The sequence below is a fragment of the Canis lupus genome, chromosome 33, assembly GCF_048164855.1.
Source record: "Canis lupus baileyi chromosome 33, mCanLup2.hap1, whole genome shotgun sequence".
Classification (NCBI taxonomy): Eukaryota; Metazoa; Chordata; class Mammalia; order Carnivora; family Canidae; genus Canis; species Canis lupus.
The window spans coordinates 12071555-12098835 of record NC_132870.1 but is presented as its reverse complement, the minus strand read 5'-3'; the positions used below and the strand labels follow the sequence as shown (position 1 = coordinate 12098835).

Genomic DNA, 27281 nt, shown 5'->3' with positions numbered 1-27281 from the left:
AAAATGTATTTCATAGTTTTTATTAACTTATCCTGTTTCTACCAAGATTATCAAATGCAGTCAGATTTTGTTATTAATATTTTTCTACTATGCTAAAATAGCTATCATTTGGGAAAATCAGTTTGTCCCATTCTGGAGAAAAAAGACATCTTACTTCCTTTTCAGATTTTTCTCCACTCATTGTATTATAAAAAGTGTGTGTAGCAGGGGCAGCTGGGTGGCTCAGTCAGTTAAGCATCCAACTCTTGATTTCGGCTCAGGTCATAATTTCAGGGTCATGAAGTGGAGCCTCACCTAGGGCTCTGTACCCTGTGGGGAGTCTGCATGAGATTCTGTGTCTCTCTTTCCCCCTCGTCCCCGTGCATGCTCTCTCTCTCTCTCAAATAAATAAATAAATCTTTAAAATAAAATAAAATGTGTATGTATATGTAATCTGTTAATAATGGGAAGTTTTTCTGTAAGATTACACTGTTTTCTCTGTTTGAATACAAATTACTTTTGGTACAACCTCAAAAGTTGTTCATTGATAGAAACACATTCCTTGCCAGTTTGCCCCTAAGAATAATTTATCTTGTAATGTGGTTTATTTGGCAACAAGTAGTCTCAGGAGTAGCACTGTGCTCAGATTTTGATCAAAGAGGCAAACTAGAATTTCTGGGCACTCTCCTGATTTCCCATGTGATGCACTAACAGTGTCATTAAAGTGTCCTTCTTACCTTTTAAAATTAAGCTTTTTTTTTTTTTTTAATTCAAGGGGACTTATCAACAAAGAAAATATTCCTTCCGGGTTCAACAGCCTCGAAGATTGTATTTTGAATCCTCAGGAAGTGGAAAAGTTATATGAAAATACTTCCAGTTATATTGGAGAAAGGGGTAAACCTAAACGTCAGAAATCCAGTTCCAAACTTTCTGAACTCAATGAAAATCAAGATGGTCTTTTGGTAAGTGAAAATTCTATAAAATTTTTTACTTGTAGCCAATTAGGAAATATCACATCTCTTTTCCTTGCTCTGTAAAAAAAAAAATAATTTCAATCATGAGCTTCATCAAACTATAGGATATGAGTTGTGAAGACCTCAGAGGTACTAAGTATACACACTTGTATTTCTTTTTAATAAATATAAAAGTGAAAGCTCAGAAAGATTATGTTCTGGCAAAAGAAACAGAGACAACACACTTTGGTTTCCATGTTATTCAGATGAATTTTATCTCATTCTTTCAAATATTTTTAAATTTTATTTTGGAATATTGTTATTAAAGTACTTTTTATTTCCCCCATTCTGTTCATTCTCATATGTATGCTTATATAAAGAAAATTTGATGAACTTAAAGCCAGGTGAAAGAAATTACATAGGGAAAGAGGATCAACTATCTTTGTGTAGAGAATTCTCTGTGTTCAGAAATTTAGTTTAAATCTATACTGTATAAAAAAAAAAAACCTATACTCTATAAAATATTTTATTCCAAATTAGAAACAAAAACAAAAAAGATCATCCTCTTACAGAGTTATCTCAGACTTGAATCCTGCCTGGATCATTGATTTGATATGTAAGTTATTACAAGTGGTTTCTGTCAATAGCTAAATATTTATTCCATTTAACTGTTAGTATACATCATCCTTGTCTGTGTATACTACAGTTTCTTTGAGAAGTGAACACCAAAGTCTGTCTGCTTAGTCCCTTTAGTTTTAAAAAATTTAACAACAACAAAAACTGAAGTTAAAATTTATAGCATAACATGAGCTGGAGTCTCCATAATAAAAGTAGGTAATGTCCATTCTTACTCTTCAATGTGTAAATACTCTGATCTATTTTATCTCTCACCAGCTTTTAGCTCCTTGCTGGATTTTCTAAATATTTAGTAAACTTACGGGCTACCTGTTTTCTGTTGTCAATTTCTGCATGTGCTCAGAGAAGATTCCCACTTTTGCCCTAATTGAAATATAGATAAATGCAAATCCAGGGGAACATGTTACTTTCCTTTTTTCCATCCAAATGTCTTGATACTCTGTTTCTACAAGTAAAGTGACCAGCTAGAAGGGGCAGAAGCAATCACCTACCTTAGGCCCATATCTGATACACTCCAAATAAAGAATGTAAGCTTTGAAACCAGTACACACATTAAATCCTTTTAACATTAACTTAATTCTTATTTTTGGGAAAAGTAAATTTTAAATAAAATAAATAGTGCCAATTTCATTAGCACTCTATTTGGCTCATAATTTTGCTTATCTGCCAAAGAGATTACAATGACTAAATGTCCAACAATTGACTTCTTTGAGAAGATGTACATCTCCATTTCAATCCTTTTTTCATATGAACTTAACCCATTAATTTTTTCCCCACCATGAATAGTGTCTTAAATTAGCTAGCTAATTTAAGCTAATAGCTAATAAAAGTAAAAAAGTACATTTATGTAGAATATGTGTTTAATAAAACTATGGCCCTATTCTGTGTTTTAAAATGTTTGGATGGAAGGGCCTGATGTTCTCTGGTCTTTTATATGTGAGAGGCTTTGCCCTCACCTTAGTTGCCAATTTCCTCATTCCAGAATTGTGAATGTCGCCTATTAATATAAGTGAGCCAAGTGGACCATATCTTTGTCTCAGTGAATAATTGAAAAACCTGCCAGCACAATTCAGAAGAAAAACTTAACTCATCTAAAATGAGGGTGTTCTCTAAGAGCTTTCTTAATTGTTATATTCCATAAATTTTAAAATCTAGCCTTCATAGGTAACCACAAAGCAGAGCCAGGAAACGTAGCAAGTATTTAGACTCCATCCTAAAGTTAATTGTGCATCTTAACTTGTCTCTTATTTTTAGCCTCCTAATGTTACTTTTCCCAACTCTCCCCCAACACCTTTTCCTACTCTTCTTCAAGTTCTTTGCACCCTGACTAAACATGTATTTCCATAGCTGGGTCGGGGATGTAGGGGGATTATATATAATTATATGCCTCTTGGTTCCAGGAACTATTTCAGATCCTAAGGATAAAGCAGTGAGAAAAACAGGCAAAGATAACTGTCTCCTGAAGCTTATATCCTAGTAAGGGAAATAGACAATAATCAAGATAAGTAAGTAAAAGACAAAATACATTAGATAGTGGTAACTACTAGGAAGAAACATAAAGCAGGAAATGGGGATAGTAATTATGAGGGGGCAGGCGGTGCAATTTTAAATAGAATGGTCTGAGGAGACCTTACAAGAATTTGACATTTTGAGTGTAAAGACTTAGAGAAAGTAAAGAAGCAAGCCATACTATAACAGTAGATGCAAAGGCCCTAAGATAGGCATTGATCTGGAATGTTCAAAAAACCACAAAGACACCATTATGATTAGAAGAGAGTGAACAAAGTTAAAGAGGTAATGGGAGAGGTTGGGCAGATGAAGTAGGGCCTCATACATCATTGTGAGGCCTCTGCCTTCATTCTGGGTGAGATAAGAATCCATTGCAATAATTGGATGGATGCAATATTGCAGGCTGTACAGAGCACTGTTCACATTGACTAAGCCCCTCCTGGAGCAGTATATTGGTAGTAGTCATGACATAGTGAACAGGTTCTGGATATGTTTTGGAAGTAGAATTGACAACATTTCCTGACATTACCTGTGTGGTATGAAAGTAATAGAGGAGTCAAAGATAACTCCAAGGTTTTTGGCTTGAGCAACTAGATTTGTGCTGTTACTTTAACTGAGATAGAGAAGACGGAAGTTTGGGTTCAGCTTTGGACATAAGATCGAACTGCCCATTAGATATCTAATAGGGCATACCAGGGAGGGAACTAGATTTCTGGGCCAAGAGTTTAGGGAGAATATCCTGGCTGGAGATACAGTCATCATCAGCTAGAGGATATTTAAAGCCAGTATATTAGGTGAGATGACCCAGGGAGTGAGTGTGGACAGGAAAGACAAGTCACTTCAGGCACCATGAACCCTGAGACACACCAACATTTAGATGGGGAAATGAGAAGGTACCAGGGGAGGAGACTTAAGAGACTAGCACAGTAAAAGACAGACGATGAATGTGAATTGGGTGCCTCAGCAGCCAAGTGAACCAAGTATCTCAAGGACAGAAGGTCAGATGATGGGTCAAACAGAAGAGTGAGAGTTTGATCATTGGGATTAGCATGATGGAGATCACTTAATAAAAGCAATTTTGGTGAAGAGATGAGAACAAAAGCCATTTTCCAGAGAAAGTGAGAAGAGAGTAACTGAACACAGTGAGTAATAATTTCACACTGATCACACCAGCCCACAATACAACTGAAGAGAATATGCTGTAGACCAAAAAAAGCATCCTGCAGATTTGGAATCTCTAAAGTAGGAACTGTCTGGGCATATTCCCCTTTGTGATTTCACCTTTCGAGACTGCCATGACCAGCAGAGACCAAGAGACTACAGATAATTCAGAGCTTAAAGATTAGTGGTAGTAAGTGACATTAGAATGTTTTGCCTTATCTCTAATTACTGCCAGGGTCCCAACCTTTTCTTCCCTCTTTAAACTCCTAGTTCATGCCTGTACCCATCAGTCATTCTCAAAGGAAAACCTTGTCTCTTGATTTACTTTGAAGAACTAAGACCCCCAGCTTGTGTTTCAGCAGCTTCCCTCACTCCTGCTTCAAAATGTCTCTAGAACTCTTCTCATTTTCTCTTCTCACCTGCTCAAATGATGACATGGTTTTTCTAATTTCTAACGTTAACCTCTAAAATCAAGAAGTATCTTTGCAAATTCTATTTTCTGTATCCATCTCCCCACCCCACACCCATGTACGTGTACAAACATATACATACACTCACACTTTTCATGGCTTCCTCTTCATTGGCTCATTTCTGTTGGCCTAGAAAAAGGCTTCATGTCTAAAAGCTTTCTCTCTTGGGCACATTTAACAGCTTAAATCAAAAGTCGTAAGTAATCATGTATTTTATCCAATAATCGTACTTCTGCCACTTGGTTCTACTTAAAAATGGAAAAGACCACAGTATTAATTTGCTCACCACAAGCCTTTCATAATCATGGAAAATTAGAAGCAATTTAAATGTTCAAAGATGTGAGATCAGATAAGCAATATTTGTATGTCAATTCAATAAAATTATTATTCTGAAAACTGTGTAATAAAATAAAAACCACTGACAAGTTATATTTTAAGTGCTTTGTATATATTATCAATTTTAATCCTCCCAATAATGCAAAAGGTGGATTTATTAGTATTATAATTCTCATTCTAAACATGAGAATGAGGCAGAGGAGAGTAAACAACTTGTCTCAGGTCACACAAAAGTGGTGGAGCTGGGATTCCACTATATTCTCCCTCTATTAAAAGTAGGTGATGTAGCAGTATCTACAGTGTATGCATTCATACATGTATACATATATGTGTATGTATTATATACATATATGAGTGCATATATAAGTGTATATAACAATGTCCATTCCCAAGAAAAAATACTGCAAGGAAATGTGCCTCAAGTAATTTATGATGATGGTAGTGGTATTAGAAGCAACTGTTACTCCATCCTCGTTCTTCAAATGTTCTCCATATGATACTAATTCTATAATAAGCATTGCAGTCATTATGTAAAAAACAAATACATAGTCTAGTAGCTCTCTTATTTATAAACAACATCTATTTAGGGGTGCCTGGGTGGCTCAGTCAGTTACATGTCCCACTCTTGATTTCAGCTCAGGCCATGATCTCAGGATCTTGAGATTGAGCCCCACGTTGGACTCCACACTTAGCAAGGATTTTGCTTGAGATTCTCTCTCTCAAATATTTAAAAAATAATAAATAAACATTTATTGTCCTGAATACCTTCTGAAATCACAGGCAGGGTTCAAAGTAAGAGCATAGCTCTTGCAGTCAGACTGAGTTTCTGTTTCAACTTGATCACTTAATATCTATGGCACGTGGCCGTATTATGTATCCTCAGTTACTTCATCCATAAAGTAGGAATATTAATACCTTATTGTGGGATATTTTTTTTTGAGATTTGAAAGCAACTAAATGTGCTAAAGGATAGGGAAAACTGAACACAGCTCATACATAAATCCCTTTCTGCCCTCTCTGTTCTGATGACCAGTCTCTTTTGTTCACTTGCCATCAGATGTTCTGAACAGTCTGCATTTACTCATCAACCCCAGTAGCCCAGATTCTATGCCCAATTCTCTGCAGAAACTGCTTCCTCCATGTCACTGGACATGGTTTGGGAATGGCCTTCAAACACCCCTGTGCTCTGACGTCTGCTTGGTCCTTTACTCTTTAAGTCTTTGTGGGGCTTGATACTTCGTCCCTTTTTCTTAAAACTCTCTCCCTCAATCTGATACTGACTTCTCCATGTCCTCTAATCACAGTGACTTTCTTCTGGGTCATCTCTTTCACTGGATCATCTTCCACAAAGCATATCTAGATATAGATGTTCCCCAAATTTTGTCTCATTTCTCTTTTCCATCAGCACTGTACTTGAGAGCTTTTCCACTTGCATGGTGTCAGATGTTACCTCTCTACAGATCCCTTGAAAGTCCATATTTGATTGAAACTTTCCCCAGTTCACCTTAGGAAGTCAACTTGTTTGGGACACCTGGGTGGCTCAATTGGTTAAGCATCTGACTCTTGGTTTCAGCTCAGGTCATGATCTCAAGGTTGTGAGCTGAAGCCCTGCATCAGACTCTGTGCTCAGCAGGGAGTCTACTAAAGATTTTCTCTTCTCCCTTGCCCTTCCCCTACCTCTTAAAAAAAATCAATGCATTAAAACCAAATTCATTGTCTGCCCCTTCTTGATCTCTTTTTCTCCAGGGGAGCCATCTGATCTCATCACACCATCATCTTCTCATCCCTTTTTAAGACATTTCCTGGACTTGCCCCCAGTCCCTCTTCCAGCTTTTTAATCAGTTGTCAAATTTAGTTGACTCTACTTTTAAAATGTTATGAAGGTCCCCCTTGTCCCTTTGTATTGCCATCACATCACTTAAGCCCTTGTTGTAACTGCCTTGGAATACCAAAACAGCACCCAGCATGTCTGCACATCTGCACCTGCTCCCAGCCCTACACTGCCTCTCCTCTGTAAAATAGTCCTCTACCTAATGCAGCAATTTTCAACCATTGTTTTCAGTGCAGTACCACTCAGCAAAAGGTCCTGTCAAAAACTACATGGCAGCAACTCTCTGGGTAGTATTCATACAGTGTAAAAAAGCCCAATATTGTGAGCCACTGATTTATCATTATTCATTCCTTCAATTATACAACAAACTATATGACAAGCACTCTTTTAGGAACTAAAGACCCAGTGGTTATCAAAACAGACACACTCTCAGCCATCATGAAGTTTTACATTCTTTATAGGATCAAATAAAACACAAGAAAATATATAGTCAGGTGGTGATACATGCTGTGGAAAGAAATGAAGTGGGCAGAGAAGACAGGAAGAGTGGGAGGTGTAGGATCGATGTACAGAGGATACTTGGGTCAGGCCTCAATGAGATTTATGCAGGGACCTGAAAGAGGTGAGGGAGTGAGCCATTAGGAAATCTGGGGAGAGGCTATCTAGGCAGAGAGGGCAGGAGCTTAGCCTACTGAGGATAAGCAAGAGGCCACTGTGATTGGAGCAATATTGAGGAGGATTTTAAGAGATGAGGTCAAAGATGTAGCAAGGGTACTGATCAGTTAAGCCTTTGTAGCCATTTTTAGGTCTTTGGGATTTACCTTGAGTGAGATGAGGATCAAAGAGAAGAAAGTCATTATCTGATGTACCTTTTGAAAGAATCTCTAGCAACTGTGTTAAGAATAGCCTGGGGAAGGGGGGATAGCCCAGAGGTATTAAGGGATAAAAAAACAAAAAACAAAAAACAAAAAAAACACTAAAACAAAATAATTGACATAATCTAAGCAAGAGATGATATTGATTTAGATCAGGATGATAGTGTAGAAACAAGAGGGTTTCTAATAGACTGGATGTGGGTGTGAAGAAGGAAGAGGGTGCAGGATGACTCCAAGACCTTTAGAATAGCTAGCTGGAAAGATGGAGAAAACTATTGAAGGGGCAGATTCAGGGGGGAAAAATCAGAAGTTCCATTTGGAAATGTTGAGCTTGAGATGTTTATTAGTAAAGAATCAAGTAGGCAGTTACATGATGCCTCCTAGATACATGAACCTAGAGTTCAGGGGAGAAATGAAAGAAGTTTGGAAGTCTTTGGCACCAGTTGGCATTTAAAGCCTTGGGATGGTCTGAGCTGACATCTAGGGAATAAGCAAAAAGAAAGGCTCCAATGAGAGCACGTTGGGACTAATCAATATTTAGTGGGTAGACACGCATCTAGTATTTCTTTCCTTTGCATACTATTGAATTAGGAAAGAATGTGATGGTCACCTTGAATTTTATGTTTTGCCAATTTTTACCATTATCATTCAGAAAGAAACTATTTAGAAATAAAGGAAATGTTAACAGTGTAGCAAACTACAGTTGTAGCAGTAACCAAAATACAGAGGTCATGATAGCAAGGATCAGTGTCTGTCTGGTTCACCTGTCACCCTTGTACCCTAAAGCCCAGCAGAGTTCAGCACTCATCAAAAGAATGTGATGGAAAAAAGGAGCACATGAATGGTTGCCATATATTTTAGGGTAACTTGTGTAATAAGAACACCCAAACACAAGATCTTGAACACAGTAAATGTTCCTTCTCCCGTAACAACCTAAAATAGGAGTTGAGGGCCAGAGAGAGGAGTAGAGGATTTGCTCTATGCAGTTTTTCAGGGACCCAGGCCAGGTTCCTCTCTGTCATCCTCAAGTAGCATCCAGTGAACCATGGTGGTTTCCATCTCCTTTTCAGCTCACAGAAGGAGAGCATGAGCTTTGAGGAATGTGCCTGCTGGGGTAGTTTATTGGCCAGGCCTGCAAGCCACACAACATCCTGTTGGAGAGGAGTTAGTCATGCAGTCCTATCTCATTGCAAGAGAGACTGGTGAATGTGTTGCTCCTGGGCATGTGGCTCCTTCATTTCTGTAGGAGGAAATTAGACTGAATTTGGGTGGGTAGCTAGCAAGCTTTTCTATCAGCATCCTCGTATCATCTCTGTAGTTCTTTTTAAATATGGATTAAGTTATACAGCTGTTTTAAGGCAAAACATAAAATTATGAAAGGATACAAAAAGAAACACATTAATCCTTTATAAATGAGAATATATCAAATATTCTCCTTCTCTAAGAACTCAAGGTTAGGATAATGAAACTGTTTTGACTAGCAGTGTTCTCTGCAGCCTTCAGACTCAGCTTTTTGTATATGGAGGGAAAGCATTTTTTTCAGTGCCCTCTATAAAGGTTTTGTTAGCATTTTATAGTTTCAGAAGACAAATTTGTTTTTGCTCCAAGTGTTTTCAAGTGCTTCAGTGGTCAAACAGGTTTTGAGCCTGACTTTCAATGCCACAACAGAGAGAGAGACCTAGGGGAAGAATTGAAAATAAATTCCACAGTCTAAAGCTAATTTTTTTCAAGGATTTTGTTCTTTTTAGATTTGAGGTTATTTTTATAATTGAGGAGGGTAGTTCTTAAAATTCAGTTCCCTCTGACACCCAAAAACTATCCAAATAAATTATATTATAGCACATTTGTGTGTTTTGAAAGTCACTGGTAAAATTTAAACAAAGCAGAATTTTATGGATTATAAACTACGCTTGATCTGTTTTTTTAATGCAATTCAAGAAGCAATTTTATTAAAATTATTCTTTTTTTTAAATTTATTTATGATAGAGAGAGAGAAAGAGAGAGAGAGAGGTGGAGACACAGGAGGAGGGAGAAGCAGGCCCCATGCAGGGAACCCGACTTGGGACTCGATCCCGGGACTCCAGGATCACACCCTGGGCCAAAGGCAGGCGCTAAACCACTGAGCCACCCGGGGATCCCCCATTAAAATTATTCTTAAAGTCATAGTTCTTTGCTGTGTCTTAAAATTACCTATTTAAAACATCCTAAGTTTAGAAGACCAATTAAAAATTAATGCAATAAAACATTTTTATAAGAGTTTTATTACCTTAACCTTTAATAAATGCAAACATTAATGAACTACTCTTTTACCACACCTAGAGAAGTGTTTGGAACATAAAGCAGTTCAAAACCTTCAAAAGGAATTAAGTCCATATTTTCTCATAATACAAGTACTATTACAACTGGAGAACACTTGAAAGTCCAGTAGCAAATTTCTGGTACAATGGAAGTCTACGTTGCAGCTGTTCTTTTGACCTGTACATTCCATTTTCCCCTTCTCCCACCTCAGTGAAGTGAGGGAATGGCTGATCTGTTTCTTTATCTTAATCTTCCCTCTCTTTAGGCAAAGAATGGAAGTTAGAATTTATAGCATGTTTTGCACCCATGAAAATAGGTACTTTTTTTTTTTTACTGTATTCAGAGATCTTTACTACCCTTATTTCATTCTGAAAAAAATTGAGATAGGTTGCCAGTTATAACACATTCTTCACATGTTCCTGTTTCCAAAAGGTATAGGGGCAACCCAACTGCCTTGCTAAGGCACTGCTAAAGAAACACTGTGTGCTTGCATGCTGCTTTAGTGAAAGCAGCTCATAGATATTCAACAGTCTCAAATATGTGGACAACATGAAAGTTGGAATTACTGTGAAGCCTTAGAAGGAAATATGGAACAATATTGAAAGTCACCCTTTGTTGATTACATCTATATAAAAAAAAAAAAAAAGATCCTTAGGGAGTTCTTAAACATAGGGATCATTTTTTTAAAAAGCCAGTGGGAGAGGGAGTCCAAGTTACTGCTTACTGGTGTTAACCCTGGAGATCAGCTAGACTTTCTCACATTTAACAGCTGCTTTTTGCAAAGCTTTCCATGGTATAACATAGCTGTCTTTTTTTACAATTCTCAAGATCTATAAGCAATTATATCTTGGTTCTTTCTATTTAGGAAGAAAAAAAAATCTTATATTCTTACTGAAATATCTAAGTTTATATAATACTATTATGGTTTACTTTTCTCTTCTCTCTTTCTGAATATTTCCTAGCCTTAATGTGAAGATTTTTCTTTATTCTGAAATAGTCATTTGCATATAATTAAAAATGCATCTCATTGACACTGTTTTAAAATGATATGAGAGTAGAGAGTTGTGCTTTCCCTGGGAAATCATGTTTCAGAGGTTTAGAAAAACCTAATACTATTACACTAGATCTTACACTAAAGATTTTGATAATCTACTGAAGATTACCAATGAGAACAAACTAAGATTCTTTGTCATAGGTATAACCCCCTTTATCAGGAAGATCACATTCAGGTAATAAGAGTAATTATGCTTTGGTTTAAGGAGAGGCATTTTAGAGAGGCCTCTTCTAATTCAAACTTTAGAGTTATAAAATATAAACATACCTGAATATTTTCATAATTTTTATTTCTCAGATCCATTCTAAAATTAACTGTGTAAATTATTTAAGTGTGTAAATTGATGTTTAGTAATGGTAGACACAGACACTCTTTCCATTGTCTGGAACATCACCTTAACTGGAGAAATAGCAGTAAAATATTTTGGGGGACATGAATTTCATAGTTTTAGAAATAATGACAGCATCAGGATACCTGGGTGGCTCAGCAGTTTAGCACCTGCCTTTGGCCCAAGATGTGATCCTGAAGTCCCAGGATCGAGTCCCACATCAGGCTCCTTGCATGGAGCTTGCTTTTCCCTCTGTGTCTCTGCCCCCCTCCCTCTGTCTTTCATGAATAAATAAATAAAATCTTTAAAAATAATAATAATAATATAAAATAAATGTACCAGATATTATTCACATGCTTTACATGTGTTATTTCCTTTGATCTTCATGGCTACCTGTGTTAATATGTTAATACTACCATCTCCATTTTCCAGATGTGGATATTGAGGGTCAAGTAGGGTCAAGATGATAAATGATAGAGCTAGGATTCAAACCCAAACATTCTGACTCTAGAGCCACCATTGTAACTATTATGTTACGCTGTGTCTCCCTTTGTTTCTACTGTTTGATGGAGCCTGGGGTTTTAAGTTTTCAGAATTCCAGATAAGTTGGCCAAACCAACATAAATGCAAAATAATTCATTCATCTACCAAACCAAAGATTAGTTTTCTACTCTATGTGTTTATTTTGGGAAGATTTTTATATATGTCAGTGTCATGGGATTATTGTGAACCTTAATCAGATTTACTTTGTAAAGGATTTTTCATGATGGGAGGTTATAAATACGTAGATGAACACATGTTGCTTCAAAATGTGTCTTTCTGATGACATAGACTAGGTGGATTGTGCTTAATATCCTTTTAATGCAGATACGAATCTTAGAATTTAATGAAGTTCAAGTTCAGATCTCCAGGGCAGCTATTTTTTTTTTTCAGTTTACTGAATGTAAAAGTGCTCTTGTTTGCTTATTTGTAATCTTCCTTCATGGGAATGGCTTACTTATGTGCTCAGTAACCTGAATTGTATTTAAAAAGCATTGGCCATGTCAAAAACTTACAGGTATGCCTCCTGATAAGTATTAAGCCCTCTTGGTCAGCCTGAAATACATGCCCTTCAAAGTAAGTTTCCTGTTTATATTTTTTCAATTTTAGCTGATATAAGGACTATTACAGAAAGAAAGGTACTTAAATTAACATTTATTTTTACAGATAGTTTACAGTTTAGGTACAAGTTATATGATATCCCATATTATATTGGCAGTTTATCCTGAAAATATTTCAAATAAGCAGTGAATATTACATTGGTCTCTGATTAGATTCAAGGTCAGATTCCTTGGTTCTAGTTCTAATGCTACCCTAATGTCCTGACAGTCTGGATTTTGCTATGTTTAGCTGTAAGGTATGGATGATGTACCTAACAAAGACATGATCATGTCTGTGATGGTGTCAGATAGTCTCATTAAAGGGATGATAAAATCAACATCCAATTTTATGCAAGCAGCATATACTAAACTTTCATAATTTTACTAGTTTTAACAAAGGTAGAAATATGAGAACAAGAATTGGTTCATATCTTCATATTATCTGATTTTTCTATTATACTTTATGATTTTTTAAGATTTTATTTATTAAAAAAAAAAGATTTTATTTATTTATTTATTCACGAAAGGCACAGAGACACAGAGGGAGAAGCAGGCTCCTCACAGGGAGTCCAATGTGAGACTACATCCCTGGACCCAGGATCATGCCCTGAGCCAAAGGCAGACGCTCAACCGCTGAGCCACCCGGGCATCCCTGATTTTTCTATTTTAAATAAAGGAAGATCTGCTGTTACATATTTCTTGCCATTCCTACTAGGCAACCATGATTTGTTTTGTTACAGAATATGGAAAGCCTCAGTTCTACAGCATCTCATGAGAGGCCTGGGACTGATGACGTTGAACTGATGTCCGATGAAAGGTAATTTTAGCACTCCTTTCACATTGCTTACAAAGAACATGAATAGCTTTCTTTTTTTTCTTTTTCACTTAACACAGTGTTCATTACAAGAACTAAAAAGAATAGAATTAAAGGTCTATATATTTACCAATAGTATTTTATAAAAAGGAAAATGCTTTGAATAGAAAATCTGCCATCGTGCTATTAATGACAACCATATTCATGGTTGTGTTTCTGGTTTTGTTTTCTTTTGATTTTTTGTTTTGGTTTGGTTTTTGATTTTACAAGAATTTAATTTAAGGCCACTCAGCCTACTTTTAAAATAAATCATAATTTCACTGGATGAAAAGCATTGTTCTAAAACTGACATTTTATGATATTTTGTTGTTGCTGCTGCTGTTTATAGCAAAGAAAATGAAAAAGACGGCAGACACACCCCGCATTTTGAGGTGAGTAGCAAACAAAATCATGGTAATGGGGCTGTCCGTATATTCCTGGGAGCACACGTGAAGCATTATTAGCCTATCGATAAGAGATAATGAGATTAAGTGACAGGACTGTGATTGGTCAGAAAGGCAAATACTGCGACATAAAGATTCTTTGAGAAATTCTAAGAACTCTATACTTTTGCTTTTATTTTGCTTGCAAAGAGAAACTTCAGTAGCATAGAGATTTCCTTTTAGATTTTCCATAAAATGAAACAAAAAGTCAAAGCTACTGGTTTAATTTTCCATATTTTTATGCCTTTTTTAAGTGATTGAAATAAATAGGTAATGATTTAGTGGATCCGTCACAGAGATTTATCTCATTAATTTTCAAATTAAGATAAACTTCATGTGAGTTGCTAAACCCAATTTGTTTTCTGAGTTTTGTCTCAAGTAAACCATAGAGGAAAAAAATACCTAACTCCCTTATGTTGTCTACATCTTAAATTTCCAGTTATTTCCTGTCTTCCTCATTTTCTGAGGATATGGCCATGCTGACCTACAGCATGACTTCCCTTGCTCCCAACTCTGTCTTCCATTCAGTGTGCTCAACCCCATTTTCATTCATGTGTGTGTAATATACTTCCAAATGCTTCCAACTCCACTTTCAGTATTTTTATCAGTTTTCCCTCTGGTCAGATTTAAAGGTTTTTTTTCAACCTGTTCTTGAATTCTGATCCTTGAAATATCATTTATACATAGAACTCTCCCTGGAACCCAGTGACTCCTGATCTTGATTGGACATTGTCCTAATTCGCTGATAGAGTTGCCCAGTAGCATCTATGGAGTCCTGCCATGGGTGGGTACTGTGCGAGGGGCTAGGATTCAGTAACAGCTGCAGTCCCTACCCCCCTCAGAATTGTACCATGTGTAGGGGGTTAAGAATCTAAAAGCTGCGGACCCCCTTCTTAGAAAAATGCACATTCGTGTACAATTTGGCATAAAATTACTGGGAATGAATGGCCACCTCCCTACCAATGCTATGGACACCTCATATTCCCTGTATTCAGTTCTTGTCATGTACGCTTCATCGGCCAAGCTGGATAATAGGAGGGGAATGCTTCTTCTTTCTGACTTCAAAGCTTCTGAGCCACATCTTTCATCTCTTATTTCCAACTCCTTTAAGCCTCCTTCCTTGGGACCCAGGCAACCAGCTGACACTTTTTCCCTGACACCAGAGCAGTTTTTTCAGAGCAGTTTCCCCATGATAGCATCCCTTTATTTTTCTTCTCATTTCACCCTTTCTCTGCTCTTTTTCCTCTACTCACAGCAAGCACTTACTCATCATGCCATTGAACATTACTTTAAAGAAAATTGCTTTGCCAGCCTCCTAGAGAGGTCTTCTCAGTTCAGTCCCTTTTCTACCAATTATCCTTTATGGGATTAAAAGATACCAAGCAATCTTTGTGGATGGACTTCATAACATTAACTCTCATAAATTCTGAGTGGCACCCAAACAAAATCCGTGCTGAATTCAGTTTTGTCTTGGTATTTCTGTGGACAGCTCCCATGACAGTGAATGAATCAGGAGGAAAAAATCTCAAATCCTTCTTCCAGGTGCCAGGTCCTATATTCTTACATGTGTCAGCCATGTGCAGTCACCAGTCAGCACCTAGCCTACCATTGGCACTCCTCAAGCTTTCACTATTAATAATCATTGTCGTCATAATAAGTTCAGCTAGGAGATAAAATTAGACCGTGAGTTAAAATCCAGCCTAAGCTCTACGTGTCACCTTTCTTTTACAACTGCCCCAAAGGAGAAAAACAAGACATCACTCCACAAGATTGGGATGATGCTTCTCCTCGTGAAGGCATGTGCTTCTTTCCCTGAAGGAAATGTATATTTAATTATTAGTGATGGACCACAAAAAGACCTGTTTTCTCTTGTTGACGGTGTGATGTCATTGTTTACTATTTAATACGTGTAGCACTTTTAGAACTTATTAAACAGCCTAAATAGTTAATCTGATGTTCTGGTAATGCCAAAATAATTCCTAAATTTCAGAGGTGAAAAATAAGTCTAGACTGTGGTGAACCCTCATGGAATTCTACTTTTATTTCACGTCTCCTATAGCATCAGAGTGAGAAGTTGGCATTTGCATGCCCATCATGGATGGCTCTGATAATGTTTCCAGTTTCATTATGAAGACAGTTGGCTCTCATTAATACTGTCCTTTAAATTTTTCCTTATAAATTCTTAGACTCATGAAAGATAAAGACAACAAATGCCAGCTATTAAGGAAAGGTGCTTACTCTTGTTTTGACTAGCATCTCCATGAGAATGTAGAACATTAAACACAGTCTCAGAGATGCTCCTTAGAAGGACACATAGGCAGAGAGAGGCTAGTCTTAGGAGCTGCGGCTCAAACACAAATGCAGGCAAGACCGTGACTTTACTTTTGAAATAAGCATCACAGGGGATCCCTGGGTGGCTCAGCGGTTTGGCGCCTGTCTTCGGCCCAGGGCATGATCCTGGAGTCCCAGGATCGAATCTCACGTCAGGCTCCCTGCATGGAGCCTGCTTCTCTATCTGCCTGTGTCTCTGCCTCTTTCTCTCTCTATCTCTCATGAATAAATAAATAAAATCTTTTTTAAAAAATGAAATAAGCATCACAGCCCTAAATGTATTTTTGTTTGAAGGAGTGTGTTGAGAAGTGAACGAGTTTATCCCGTCTTTGCATATCTTTTTAATTTTTTTAATCAACTAATCTTACCCAAAAAGAGAATCTGCTCAAGATCTCAGATGGTTAGTGAAAAAAAAGTTAAGAGTCCCTTCAAAATGCCAAAAATTAAAATATGATTTCAATGGGGAAGTTTCTGAAAGGTTGGCATTTTAATAAAATATCCCTTTTGGGCTGTATGAAATGAGCTAATATAAGGAAGAGCCTAGTGTACTATTCCCTGAATATGTTGGGAGTCCAAAGTCTTTGTTCTTTTCTTTTTAAACTCCGTGAACAACTGGAAGTATCCAAAGGAAAAGTCATTCTTAAAACTAGCAATTTCTAGGTTCTAAATACAGATTCTAAAATACAGATTTTCAAAGTTCTATTTACAATGGAACTTAAACTTTATGCTTCAATTTGATCCCTTCTGATAAGTTATTTTCTACTGTGGAAATATATCATGCTTCTGTATGAAATCCGGAATATTAAAACTGTAATCTTATACTTAATCTCTTTATCAAGAAAGCAAAACCTGTAAGAATTATCGAGTACATAGAAAGGTATTACCTTATCTGGAAGAGGTCATTTTATGTCAGAAGTATAAAGTTAATGAAGTGTTCAATTCTTTTGCAATATTTTTACATTCTGTATGCTTTCTAAGCCTTCTGCTTAGAAGAGCTTAGAAGCATACCTTTGATAACAAATAAGACATTCATAATAAACAAAAGACAATTTCCCTTTTTTTAATCCTGCTTCAAAAAAAAAAAAAGTAAAAGAATGGAGAGAGAAAGAAGACAAGGGCTTTCCAATCAAGACTCAGTATTAATATTAATTATCAAAAAAAATTATCAGACATCCGAAATGTAGGCTTTTATTTGCCCTGAGCAGATTTGAGATAAATTCTGAAATATGCCTGTCAACAAGTATTTATGAAATGAATCTCTGTTGTTTCAACTTCACTGTATTGAATGGAAGCTTTAGGATTTTGTTACTGATTTTAATGTTAAAATCAGAATAATTTAAAAGCTCTGTCTGTTTAGATTCACTTCCCATTTCATCCAGGCTCTAAAGGCTACTGAAGCTTTGCAATTCACATGAATTTTGGAAATCTGTTATGTCTATTTTCCTTTATTGTCAGGCCAAACAGTAAATGTTTATGGTTCCATGTGGTTCTTGTATTAACACTGTGTGGTTTCTTCCTGTGCAAACTGCATCACACAGTATACTCTCTGATATCACTGTTCCTGGCTCTGGTAAGCTATTAAGGATGTTTATTTATATCCTGTGCAGGGAGGGAGAAGGGATGGAACAAAAATTCACCATGTGAAGTCAGGGAAGGAGCAAGATCAGTGAAGTCTGAGGATCGAAAAATCCAAGCTAGGTTAGACAGGGGCAAGTCTTGACAAAGATCAGGTGAATAGACTAGTAATTAATGATTCTTTGACCTGAACATGGACTGTCCCCTAAGGCCCCAGCCCAGATGAGCTCTCTGAGTATTTGCTCCCTAGCATCCTGTTTTTTTCTGATATAACTTTCATGACACTGGCACTTAAACATTCAGCATCTTCCTTCCACACTAAATTCTGTATCTTGTTAATTCCTGTAATCCTAGTACCTAGGACATAGCATGTGTTCAGTAAACACTTGCCAGATGAATGAATGTGAAAGAGAGGTCGTGAATAGTTGGAAATAGCATTTTTTCACAGTTACTATGGGTTAGCCATTTTTATATATGCTTCTCATTTAATCTTCATAACAACTATGTCACGATGCCTACGTCATTCCCCTCACTTCATCTTATCATGCATTGTATCATCTCACGTCATCACAAGAAGGGTGAGTACAGCACAGTAAGATATTTTGAGAGAGAGAGACCACATTCATATAACTACTACAGTATGATTGTTCTATTTTATTAGTAATTATTAATCTTTTACTGTGCTTAATTTATCAATTAAACTTTATCATAGGTGTGTATGTATAGGAAAAAGCAGAGTGTATACAGGGTTCAGTACTATCCTCTGTTTCAGGCATCCACTGGGCATCTTGGAATGTACTCCCGCCAGATAAGGGAGGGCTGCTGTAATTCACTTACTCTCTGATTTAACTGAAGATATAAGACATATAAACAATAGAAGTTGAAACCAGAAATATTTTGGTACTTTAGAATGTCCTTGACACTTTAACATGAATGACCTAAGAGAAGCATCAAGTAAGAAAGTAGACAAGTGCAATGCCATATGATGAGCACTAGGACAGAGTGTGGAACAATCTGGAGAGGTGCCTCACCCTATCTAGGCTAACGAATAGTTGAAGGAAGAGTAGTTTTGATGCTGGTGTATTGCTACAGAACCTGAACAGCTTCACCGTGGGTGGCCCCGGAGCATCAGCCCTAGCTCCCATATGCACGTAAACCCTGAGCCTGCACCAGCAGCCCACTCTGCATCCCCAGGCACAGCAGCCCTATCAGGTTCTGGTGAGACCAGTGAGGCCAGAAATTGAGAATCAGATCTCTAGGAGCAGTAGGCAAGTGAAAGAGCAACCTCAGGGACTGATCACAGCATTGTAGGACAGAGCCAAGTGTGTGGATGTGCTGGTGAGTGTGGTGCCCAGCGTGTCCATGCTATGCAAGCCAGTGTGGTTTATGTAGAAGAGACCCCTCCACTGCTGTATAGGAAATCAGCCAGAAAGTCCAGAAGCTTATGTAAGTTAACATAGGTCCATAGTGCAAGTGATATCCTGTTATCTGTGGCATATTCTAAACATCCTTACCTGGTGACTCCAGATACAGTGATCTCTTTGCTATTCCTTAAACACAATGACCTTGCCTCAGGGCCTTCTTCCTGGAATGCTCTTCCCATAGATGGATCATTTCCGCATTTCCTTCGTATCTCTGCTCATATGTCACGTCAAGGAAGGGCCTTCCTGCCACTGAATATAAAATAGCAGACTGTGGCCCCTACTTCCATCATCTCTCTTATTCTGCGTTATTTTTCTCCATAGTCCATATCACTACCTGGCTTGTTTTGTTTTGTTTTGTTTTTTTCTTTGTTTACAGTCACTTCCTGTAAGATTCATTAGGACAGATTTCATTTTGTCCTCCAAAGTATCCCCACTGTCTAGAAAACTGTCTAACATGTAGTAGGTATGCAAAAATTATGAGTCAAATAAATGAGTAAATATTATCTTTGTATCTCTAGCATAAGGCACGATAGCCCTATTATAAATATATATTATGTGATATATGTTATTACTGAATAAATTACTGAAGTTTTGACCTGATTCTCTTCTTTAGAATAATAGGATCTTAGGGGTTATCCATTTCAGCCTCCTACCCAGGGTGGTAATCTCTCCCTCTCCTACATGCCTGACTCCCAGACTTCATTTGAACACTGTGAAGGGCAACTCAATAATTGACAAGGTGGTCCATTGTTGTGTTTTATCCAAATCAAGTGTCCTCAGAATTCTACTGGGCATTCTTGAGCCTCTTTCACAAAATGTCAGCTCTCTCAGTGCAGGGAGCTTGCATGTCTCACACAGCCCAGCACAGAAAGGGTACACCAAACCATGCTGTCAAAGGAATAAGTCTGTGGATTTAAAAATAAATAAATTTAAATAAATAAATAAATAAATAAATAAATAAATAAATAAATATCTGTGGATTTTGGAGGGGGGAAAAAGTGTAATTTTCTAACTTTAATTTTCTTTGAAATGGATACTAATTCGGATGTAGAAAAAAATGTAATCTCAATTTCCTTTGAAATGAGTGCTAATACAGATGTAGCAATCATAAAAAGTACACATTTTTACAATGGGGGGTGGGCAGAATTTCAGGATTTTACACATGTTCTGTCAAGCACTGCAGGACTCCGAGTGCCCTGACAGACACAGGTGTGGCAGGAAGCAAAGCCAGTGTCTGGCATTAGGAAGGGACACAGGCTGCCTACAGAACCCAGCTTAGGCCTGCAGGTCTTCCCACCAGCATTCATTCCCATCTGCAAGGCCTCAGCCTGGAAAACACATTTTACCATTATTACTCTATTTCTAAAATCCTTCCATGGCTTTACATCATCAACTACAGGATAAGATCCACACTTAGCCGAGCATACAGGCCCTTTCTGAGTCCAGCATCTGCTCACCTGACACCCTCATCACCTGCCTGTCTCTCTTTCCTGTCCTCCCCTTCTGTGACCAGCCAACCCCCCAGGTGCCTGTCTCTGCACTTCCTCAACCCCTCTCACCCACACTGCCCCCCAAACAAAATCACTGTTGCTGACTGTGCAAGGAACCTGAATGTCTCTTGTCTCAGTTTCTTCACAATGCATCTTAGAACTCTACTCTTTGAGGAGCATGGTTCGCCTTGCATTGCTGTTGGACAGGCCTCCTCTCCAACGCCTGTCTCTGGCGTTTTGAGATGTGGCAGTACTTTCATCTTCCTACGGTGCCCAGAAAAGATGAAAAGACTGATGGCCTCATCTGTGCACATTTTATGCTCCGGGCACTGTGTTAATGGCCTTTCACACCTTCTCCCAGATCTTTAAAAGAACCTTGCTAGATTGATATTGTTAACGCCATTTCACAGATTAAGGAACAGAGGCTCAAAGAAATGAAGCCCCTCAGCCAGAGCACCAAGCTAGTAAATGTCAGCCACATGGCAAACCCAGGTCTACCTGTAAGCAAAATCCGTGTCCATTCCACTGTAGTACAGCACGATAAAACATGATATGTTTTTCATGAAGAAGATGCTGTGCTTAATTACAATAGGAGTCTAATTTCTTTTTTTTTTCATTTTATCTTTTAAAGATTTTTTATTTGTTTATTCATGAGAGACACAGAGAGGGGCAGAGACACAGGCAGAGAGAGAAGCAGGCTCTATGCAGGGAGCCCGACGTGGGACTCGATCCTGGGTCTCCAGGATCATGCCCTGGGCTGAAGGCGGCACTAAACCACTGAGCCACCCGGGCTGCGCTGGAGTCAAATTTCTTATATTCTTCCCTTTTTTATGCCTCTAAGCATAACAAGTGTCAAAAATCCTTATTGAAAAAATGTTTATTTGCTATATGCAGATTCTAACACACACACACACACACACACACACACATATACACATGCACACACGCACAAACAGTTGGTGACTGACACGCACAAACAGCTCTTAGTAGACTGAGTGCCAGATTCGGTCATTCAGCCCTAGTCCACTTAGGATTCAGCTCAAGGAACAAATAACTTTTGTGGCATAAATGCATAATCTGTTTTTCCCCCAACAGACAAGCAGTGTTTTGAAAGTATCTTAAAGCCCCAGATTTACTTGGCATTTCTATCTGACTTTAGTAGCTCATCATGAACTGATTGATGATATTTCATTGTATTCCCAGTGTGATGAAGAAAATAGCGGTCCTCGCGCATCATTTCGTGGAAATATTATAGTAAAAGCCCCGTCTATTCCCTTGTGATATCAGAGTAGGTTGAATAGCTATTAAAAGTAGCTGGAAGTCTTAATAGTGCTTATTTTAAGCAGAAGAACATTTCTCATGCATTAATGGAATCATTTATGATTTCCAGATGTTTAAAGTTTTTTCTTTTAATATATTTGCTAAAATAAATTTCCAGTGATTCTCAGAGAAAATCTTTTGTACAGATCTGTGCTACTTGAGAAGAATATTTATGAGTAAACACATTTGTTTATAATCTTATGAGAGAAGGGAAAGTGACAATGGTTGGGTTTACAAGACGCCAAAGAGCAAGGTAAAAAAGAATTAATTTCCTTGCAGATTTTGTTAACATAAAATCACTTAGCTAAAATTAACAGCCTTTGGGAGAGGGTTTTTCCATCCCCTATTTATCCCATCATGGGTGTAGGTGCCCCGATTGAGCAAAACCAAGTGTAGCTGAGTATTTAATATTCAGACTAGATGAATAGTAGGAAAACAAGGGACAGTTGGATATTTGTAAGATATAAATTATGCATTGCCACCTTGCCAGTTCTTGGCTTTTTACTTTAAAAAAAAAAAAAAAAAAAAGTCCCGCTACCCGTGTAATTTTGGCTCATTTCCAGAGGCCGTATTGCTTACTGCTAGTCCAGATGAGCCGCCAAACGCCTGTGCTGTTTGAATTTGCGCAACAATGCTTTAATACCCAGAGCTCCTCCATAAATAGTCTGTCCTCCCCACACTTGGGGTGAAAACAACCACAGGAAATCTGGGAATGTGCAGCTAACCCCGCTTAATTGATCTAAGCCTGCAGGGCCAGCAGGAGAGTGTTCGTGTACACAGCCTCTGCTCCTGGCCTTGCAGGACTGTTTCCCGAAGGGGCAAAGGAGTCTGCACACAGGAGACACCATGTTGCTTCTACAGCCATAGCAACAGCAGTAGCAGGATTTTTGTTATTGTTTACAGTCTGCAGAGTCCTACTCCTTTAAGGAAACACAAACTCCTTTCCCTCATTCCTGGTCCCAATCAGCAACCATCAAGACTGTCAGCTGCCTGCAGTTATCAGGAGCAGCAGCTCGTGGAAATCCTCTTGTCTTTCTCGCAGAAGAAAAGTTAAAGGAGCACACATGGACGGTTGCTTTTTGCATGCAAGTGGCCAGCTAGTATCCAGGGGGCTTCGAGCTATGATTTTGATTTCCGTGCTGGGTGCATCCACAGCCACAGCTTGGGAGGTTTCGTCCAGAAGGAGTGAAATTGCTGCAGACATTTTTGGGATTTGGTGAGCAATAGATATTTGGAGACATTGTGCTGTTATTACAGAGCCCCACAATGAAGATTCAGGAGCATCCCAGCATACCTGACACCAAACTGCAGAGGACTCAAGATACCGATGACCAGCAGGAGAGCTTTGTCTCCGAAGTGCCTGAGCTGGACCTGACTGCATTGTGTGATGAGAAGAGCTGGGAAGGTAGGATCGTCTGCTATATGGATGATTTAATATCGGAAAGGCATATATAAAGTAGCCTAAATGAGAGACGCGTCACCACATGGATGTATGAAAGCGAGGGGTGTAGGAGTAACTGCATTTCTAAATGACTGAAAAGCCTTTCCCTGGCATAGAAGTGTGTCACATGAAATGTTGCCAGGAGTAATTGCAATCTAAGAAAGGAAATGTGCTCACCCTGTATCATAGAGTCACCTTGCAGCCTTTTTTATTTTTAACTCGCCAGGAGTGCTAATACGTGTATGTGTGTTCCCTCTAGTAGTACTGAGCAGAGTACTCAGGGAGCTGCACACATTCAGGACTTTGTCTGGGTGCAGCTGCTCTCCCCGCTGCTACATGCCAACAATCTACCTCCTTCGTTAAATCTTCCCATTTTTTCAAGAAAGATGTTTTGGTATGCTTTGCTTCTGTGATTGTTTTTATGAAGAGAATTTTTTTAAGCGACATAAGGGATTCGCTTATCAAAGAGAGCACGAAGAAAAGGTGCTTCTGCTTAAAACCCTGCAATACAGTGTTTAAGGTAGATTTTTGGCAAAACATTAGAAATGTACTTGTGAGGAAGAAGAGGGTGTCCTAATCTTGTCAAAACGGTATTTCAGGAAGGTTCTGGCAACAGTGTCATCAAGCTGCTCTTCTCTCCTTATCCATGTGTCTGCATCCAAACATATATCAATGTGTATCCAAAATGCATGCCCAGCTGCCTCCATACAGTGTGTGTGTTTGGAAGCTACAAAGAGGGAGAAATTGTGTGTCTGGTTTCAGAACAGCAGCAGGACTTAACCTGGTGACATAGAGAATCACAAGTACAAGAAATCAGTCCTTTTCCAAAGCACCTGGATTTCCTTGTCTTCTTCCCCACCCCTTTTAAAACTAAAAGTAGTCATTATGATAATAAATTTAGATGAAGGACCAAAAGAGGATCTAAACAGACCAAAAAGTGAAAAATAGCAATCCCTTTATACTTTCATCCAGGGCTTGGTGATGTGAAAACAAACTGTTTTTATTCTAGTTCTCCCTCTTTGCAATCCACGAAACATGTTCCAGCCCTTTGCCATGTAATTAGGCAGTGGGTCAAAGATTTTCTCAGACCTTCCCAGCTCATGATATGCTTACTAGAAAAAATTGCAGGGTGTTGTGTTTTGTTTTAAATTTCAGTGATACATTCCTGGGTAGTGTTTTATTCTTCTCTTGTTTTGTGTACTTTGGAATATTCAGGTGTGTTTTAAATTCCTACATTAAAAACAAACCCCATCCCCCACCCCCACCCCAAAAAACATCCCATAGTAGCCACTGTTACCCAAACAAAATTTAAAAAGCAGTAGCCAAAACAAATGCTGTATTTGGGTTTCAGTAATATGGTCTCCTCATATCAGTAACACAAAACTCCAGAGAAAAACTAGGATTTTTGGACAGAATTCAAATTAACCACATTATCCTGGTGTATTCAGTGGAGGGGCAGGGAGATTCTTCTTCCTCCTCTTGAAATGGACTCAGTTTGTTTTTATCTTGGTCAGTCAATTTGTGATCTCTTCCAGCATATTTGAAAAGTCCAGTATGAAAATTCCCTCCAGCATAGTTGAAAGCTAACTTACAGTTTCCTTAAAACTGTTCTATTACTTAATATAAAGAACTCTCTAATAGATAATTTAATAATAATATGAAGGAACCAATGTTTTAGGTTATATTGGGAAACTAGAAGGAATTTTAAAAAGCTTATTGGGGAAAATATACAGTAGGCTTGGAAATGCTAATTATGTAATTTATGAAAGGACTTGTGTCAACTTTTTGCCAATTACTGCATTAGTTACTGAACTTGCATATCTTAAAAATCTACATGGGTTCATTTGGTTACTGATTCCAGTGGCCATTTTTTATCATATATTTTAAATTCTCAAGTTACATTATAATAGTAAGGATAGTCAAAGTAAAGGAATTGTTGCATAAAGGATAGTTCAGATGAGAGCCATAAGTCCAGTCACTAAAATATTACCTTTTTTTATAGCTTCAATAAGAAACAAACAAAATGGTAGCTTTGCAGTAAGGAATCCACTTTGCACTAATTTAAACTGGGACTGTGAACCAGTACAACAAAATACATAAAGGGAAGTAAATAGTTACCAAAACCATCGGAGCCAGAATCCCTCTGGAAGTCTCCCTTGCCAGGCTCCAAGCCACCATGTAGTGTAACCCCCTCCGTTTGGTTTGCTTATCTGTTCCCCATCCGCACACTCACTTCACTCTCTCTTATGTAGAATTTTAGAATGGCAGGAGAGAAGGTACTCACTGAGGAGCCTGCTGGCGCTAGCCTCAGGGAAGAATGCCCCCATATGGCAATGACGTTCTCTGGTTTTGGGGGCATATTGTATCAGGGAAACAAAAAAGGAAATGAACCTGATAATTAGATTGCATAGCCAACATACAGTGGAACCCTCTCAAAGTGAATGTAGGATCAGAGTCTAGTCATGCTTTGCTGGCAGATAAATACATGCTTTTTCTTTCTTTTTTCCCTCTGTATGTAGCTATGTATTAGGCTCATTCTTTACCTATCCACATGGTGTTATTATTTTATTACTTCCACTCTCTAAAATTTAATGAATACACAAATCAAATGTACTATTATTATTTGTTATATAAAGCCCTTCAGAATTGCATAATTAGAATGTTCCTAATCAGCCAATTCATGTTGATTTGGGGGTACCATTTGTGGAAGTGTTTAAATACTCAACTATTCTATTAACTTTGTCCCAGTGAAGTTAAGTTTAAAAGAACATTTTTAAAGGGCATAAAATACTTCATATTTATTATTTTTTACTACTTGTCAAAAAAAAAAAAAAAAGCCTTGGGAAGGAAATTCTCTAAAAGAATGCAGAAGCAAGGGATCTTAAAGATCTTTTTACCGGACACTCCCATCATACAGATAAGAAAGCTGAGACCAAAAGAAGCAAAATGATGATTCAAGGTAACAAAATGTCCTGACTGCCTCTCTGATGCCTCTTTTTCAGCAATGCCAATTCTGTATTCTGGCAGGCAGTGGGCCATAATGGCTAAGACCAGGCATGCCCTGGGTTCAAATCCTGCCTCTACTACTTTAGCAGCTTTGTGGACAAGTTAGTAAATGTGTTACAGTTTTGGCCTCAATTTCTCCATCTTTAAACACGTGAAACAACAGATAATAATGAGTAGCAGATGTAGTAGTATTCATTTAGTAAGTTTGGTGCAAGGATTAAATGAGCTAATATTTGCAAAGTGCTTCACAGTACAGGCACCTAACAGGCACTATATGTGAGTGTTGGTTGATGTTATTACTATCTTCCATAAATGTTTCCAAGTATAGTTTCAGGAGAAACCAGCCTAAGTCTGACTTCTTTGAAACCAGAGCCCACTTTTACCTAATGACAGTGGGTGGCTCTGAACACAGAGGAGTCAGTAATTACTGGATCCTCCAGTGATGACCAAGAACAAATTATACCAAATCAGTCTCCTTGTGTGTACATGTGTGTGACTCTGGACTCAGAAATGTCGTGTTTAAAAAGACCTCTGCTGGGCCTTGAACAGGGACTCCAGTGCCCTGTCAGATGTGGAAGGAGTAGAAGATAGTCAGGTAGGGCAGCCCCAGTGGCGCAGCGGTTTAGCGCCGCCTGCAGCCCAGGGTGTGATCCTGGAGACCCCGGGATCGAGTCCCACATCGGGCTCCCTGCATGGAGCCTGCTTCTCCCTCTGCCTGTGTTTCTGTCTCTCTCTCTAGCTGTGTCTCTATGAATAAATAAATAAAATCTTTAAAAAAAAAAAAAAAAAGAAGATAGTCAGGTAGTAGAGTGAATTAGTAACTGATTAA

At 38.1% G+C, this 27281-nt stretch overlaps 1 protein-coding gene across 9 annotated transcripts in view; it reads left to right on the top strand.

The window, feature by feature from the left end:
* Positions 1-27281, top strand: part of FAM13A (family with sequence similarity 13 member A) — a 342559-nt gene that overhangs the window by 282104 nt on the left and 33174 nt on the right. For all 9 annotated transcript variants that reach the window (XM_072810208.1, XM_072810206.1, XM_072810209.1 and 6 more), the window contains 4 exons: positions 755-941; positions 13310-13386; positions 13772-13814; positions 23263-23410. In XM_072810208.1, coding sequence (XP_072666309.1) covers positions 755-941; positions 13310-13386; positions 13772-13814; positions 23263-23410 — 455 coding nt within the window. The remainder of the gene's footprint in view (positions 1-754; positions 942-13309; positions 13387-13771; positions 13815-23262; positions 23411-27281) is intronic.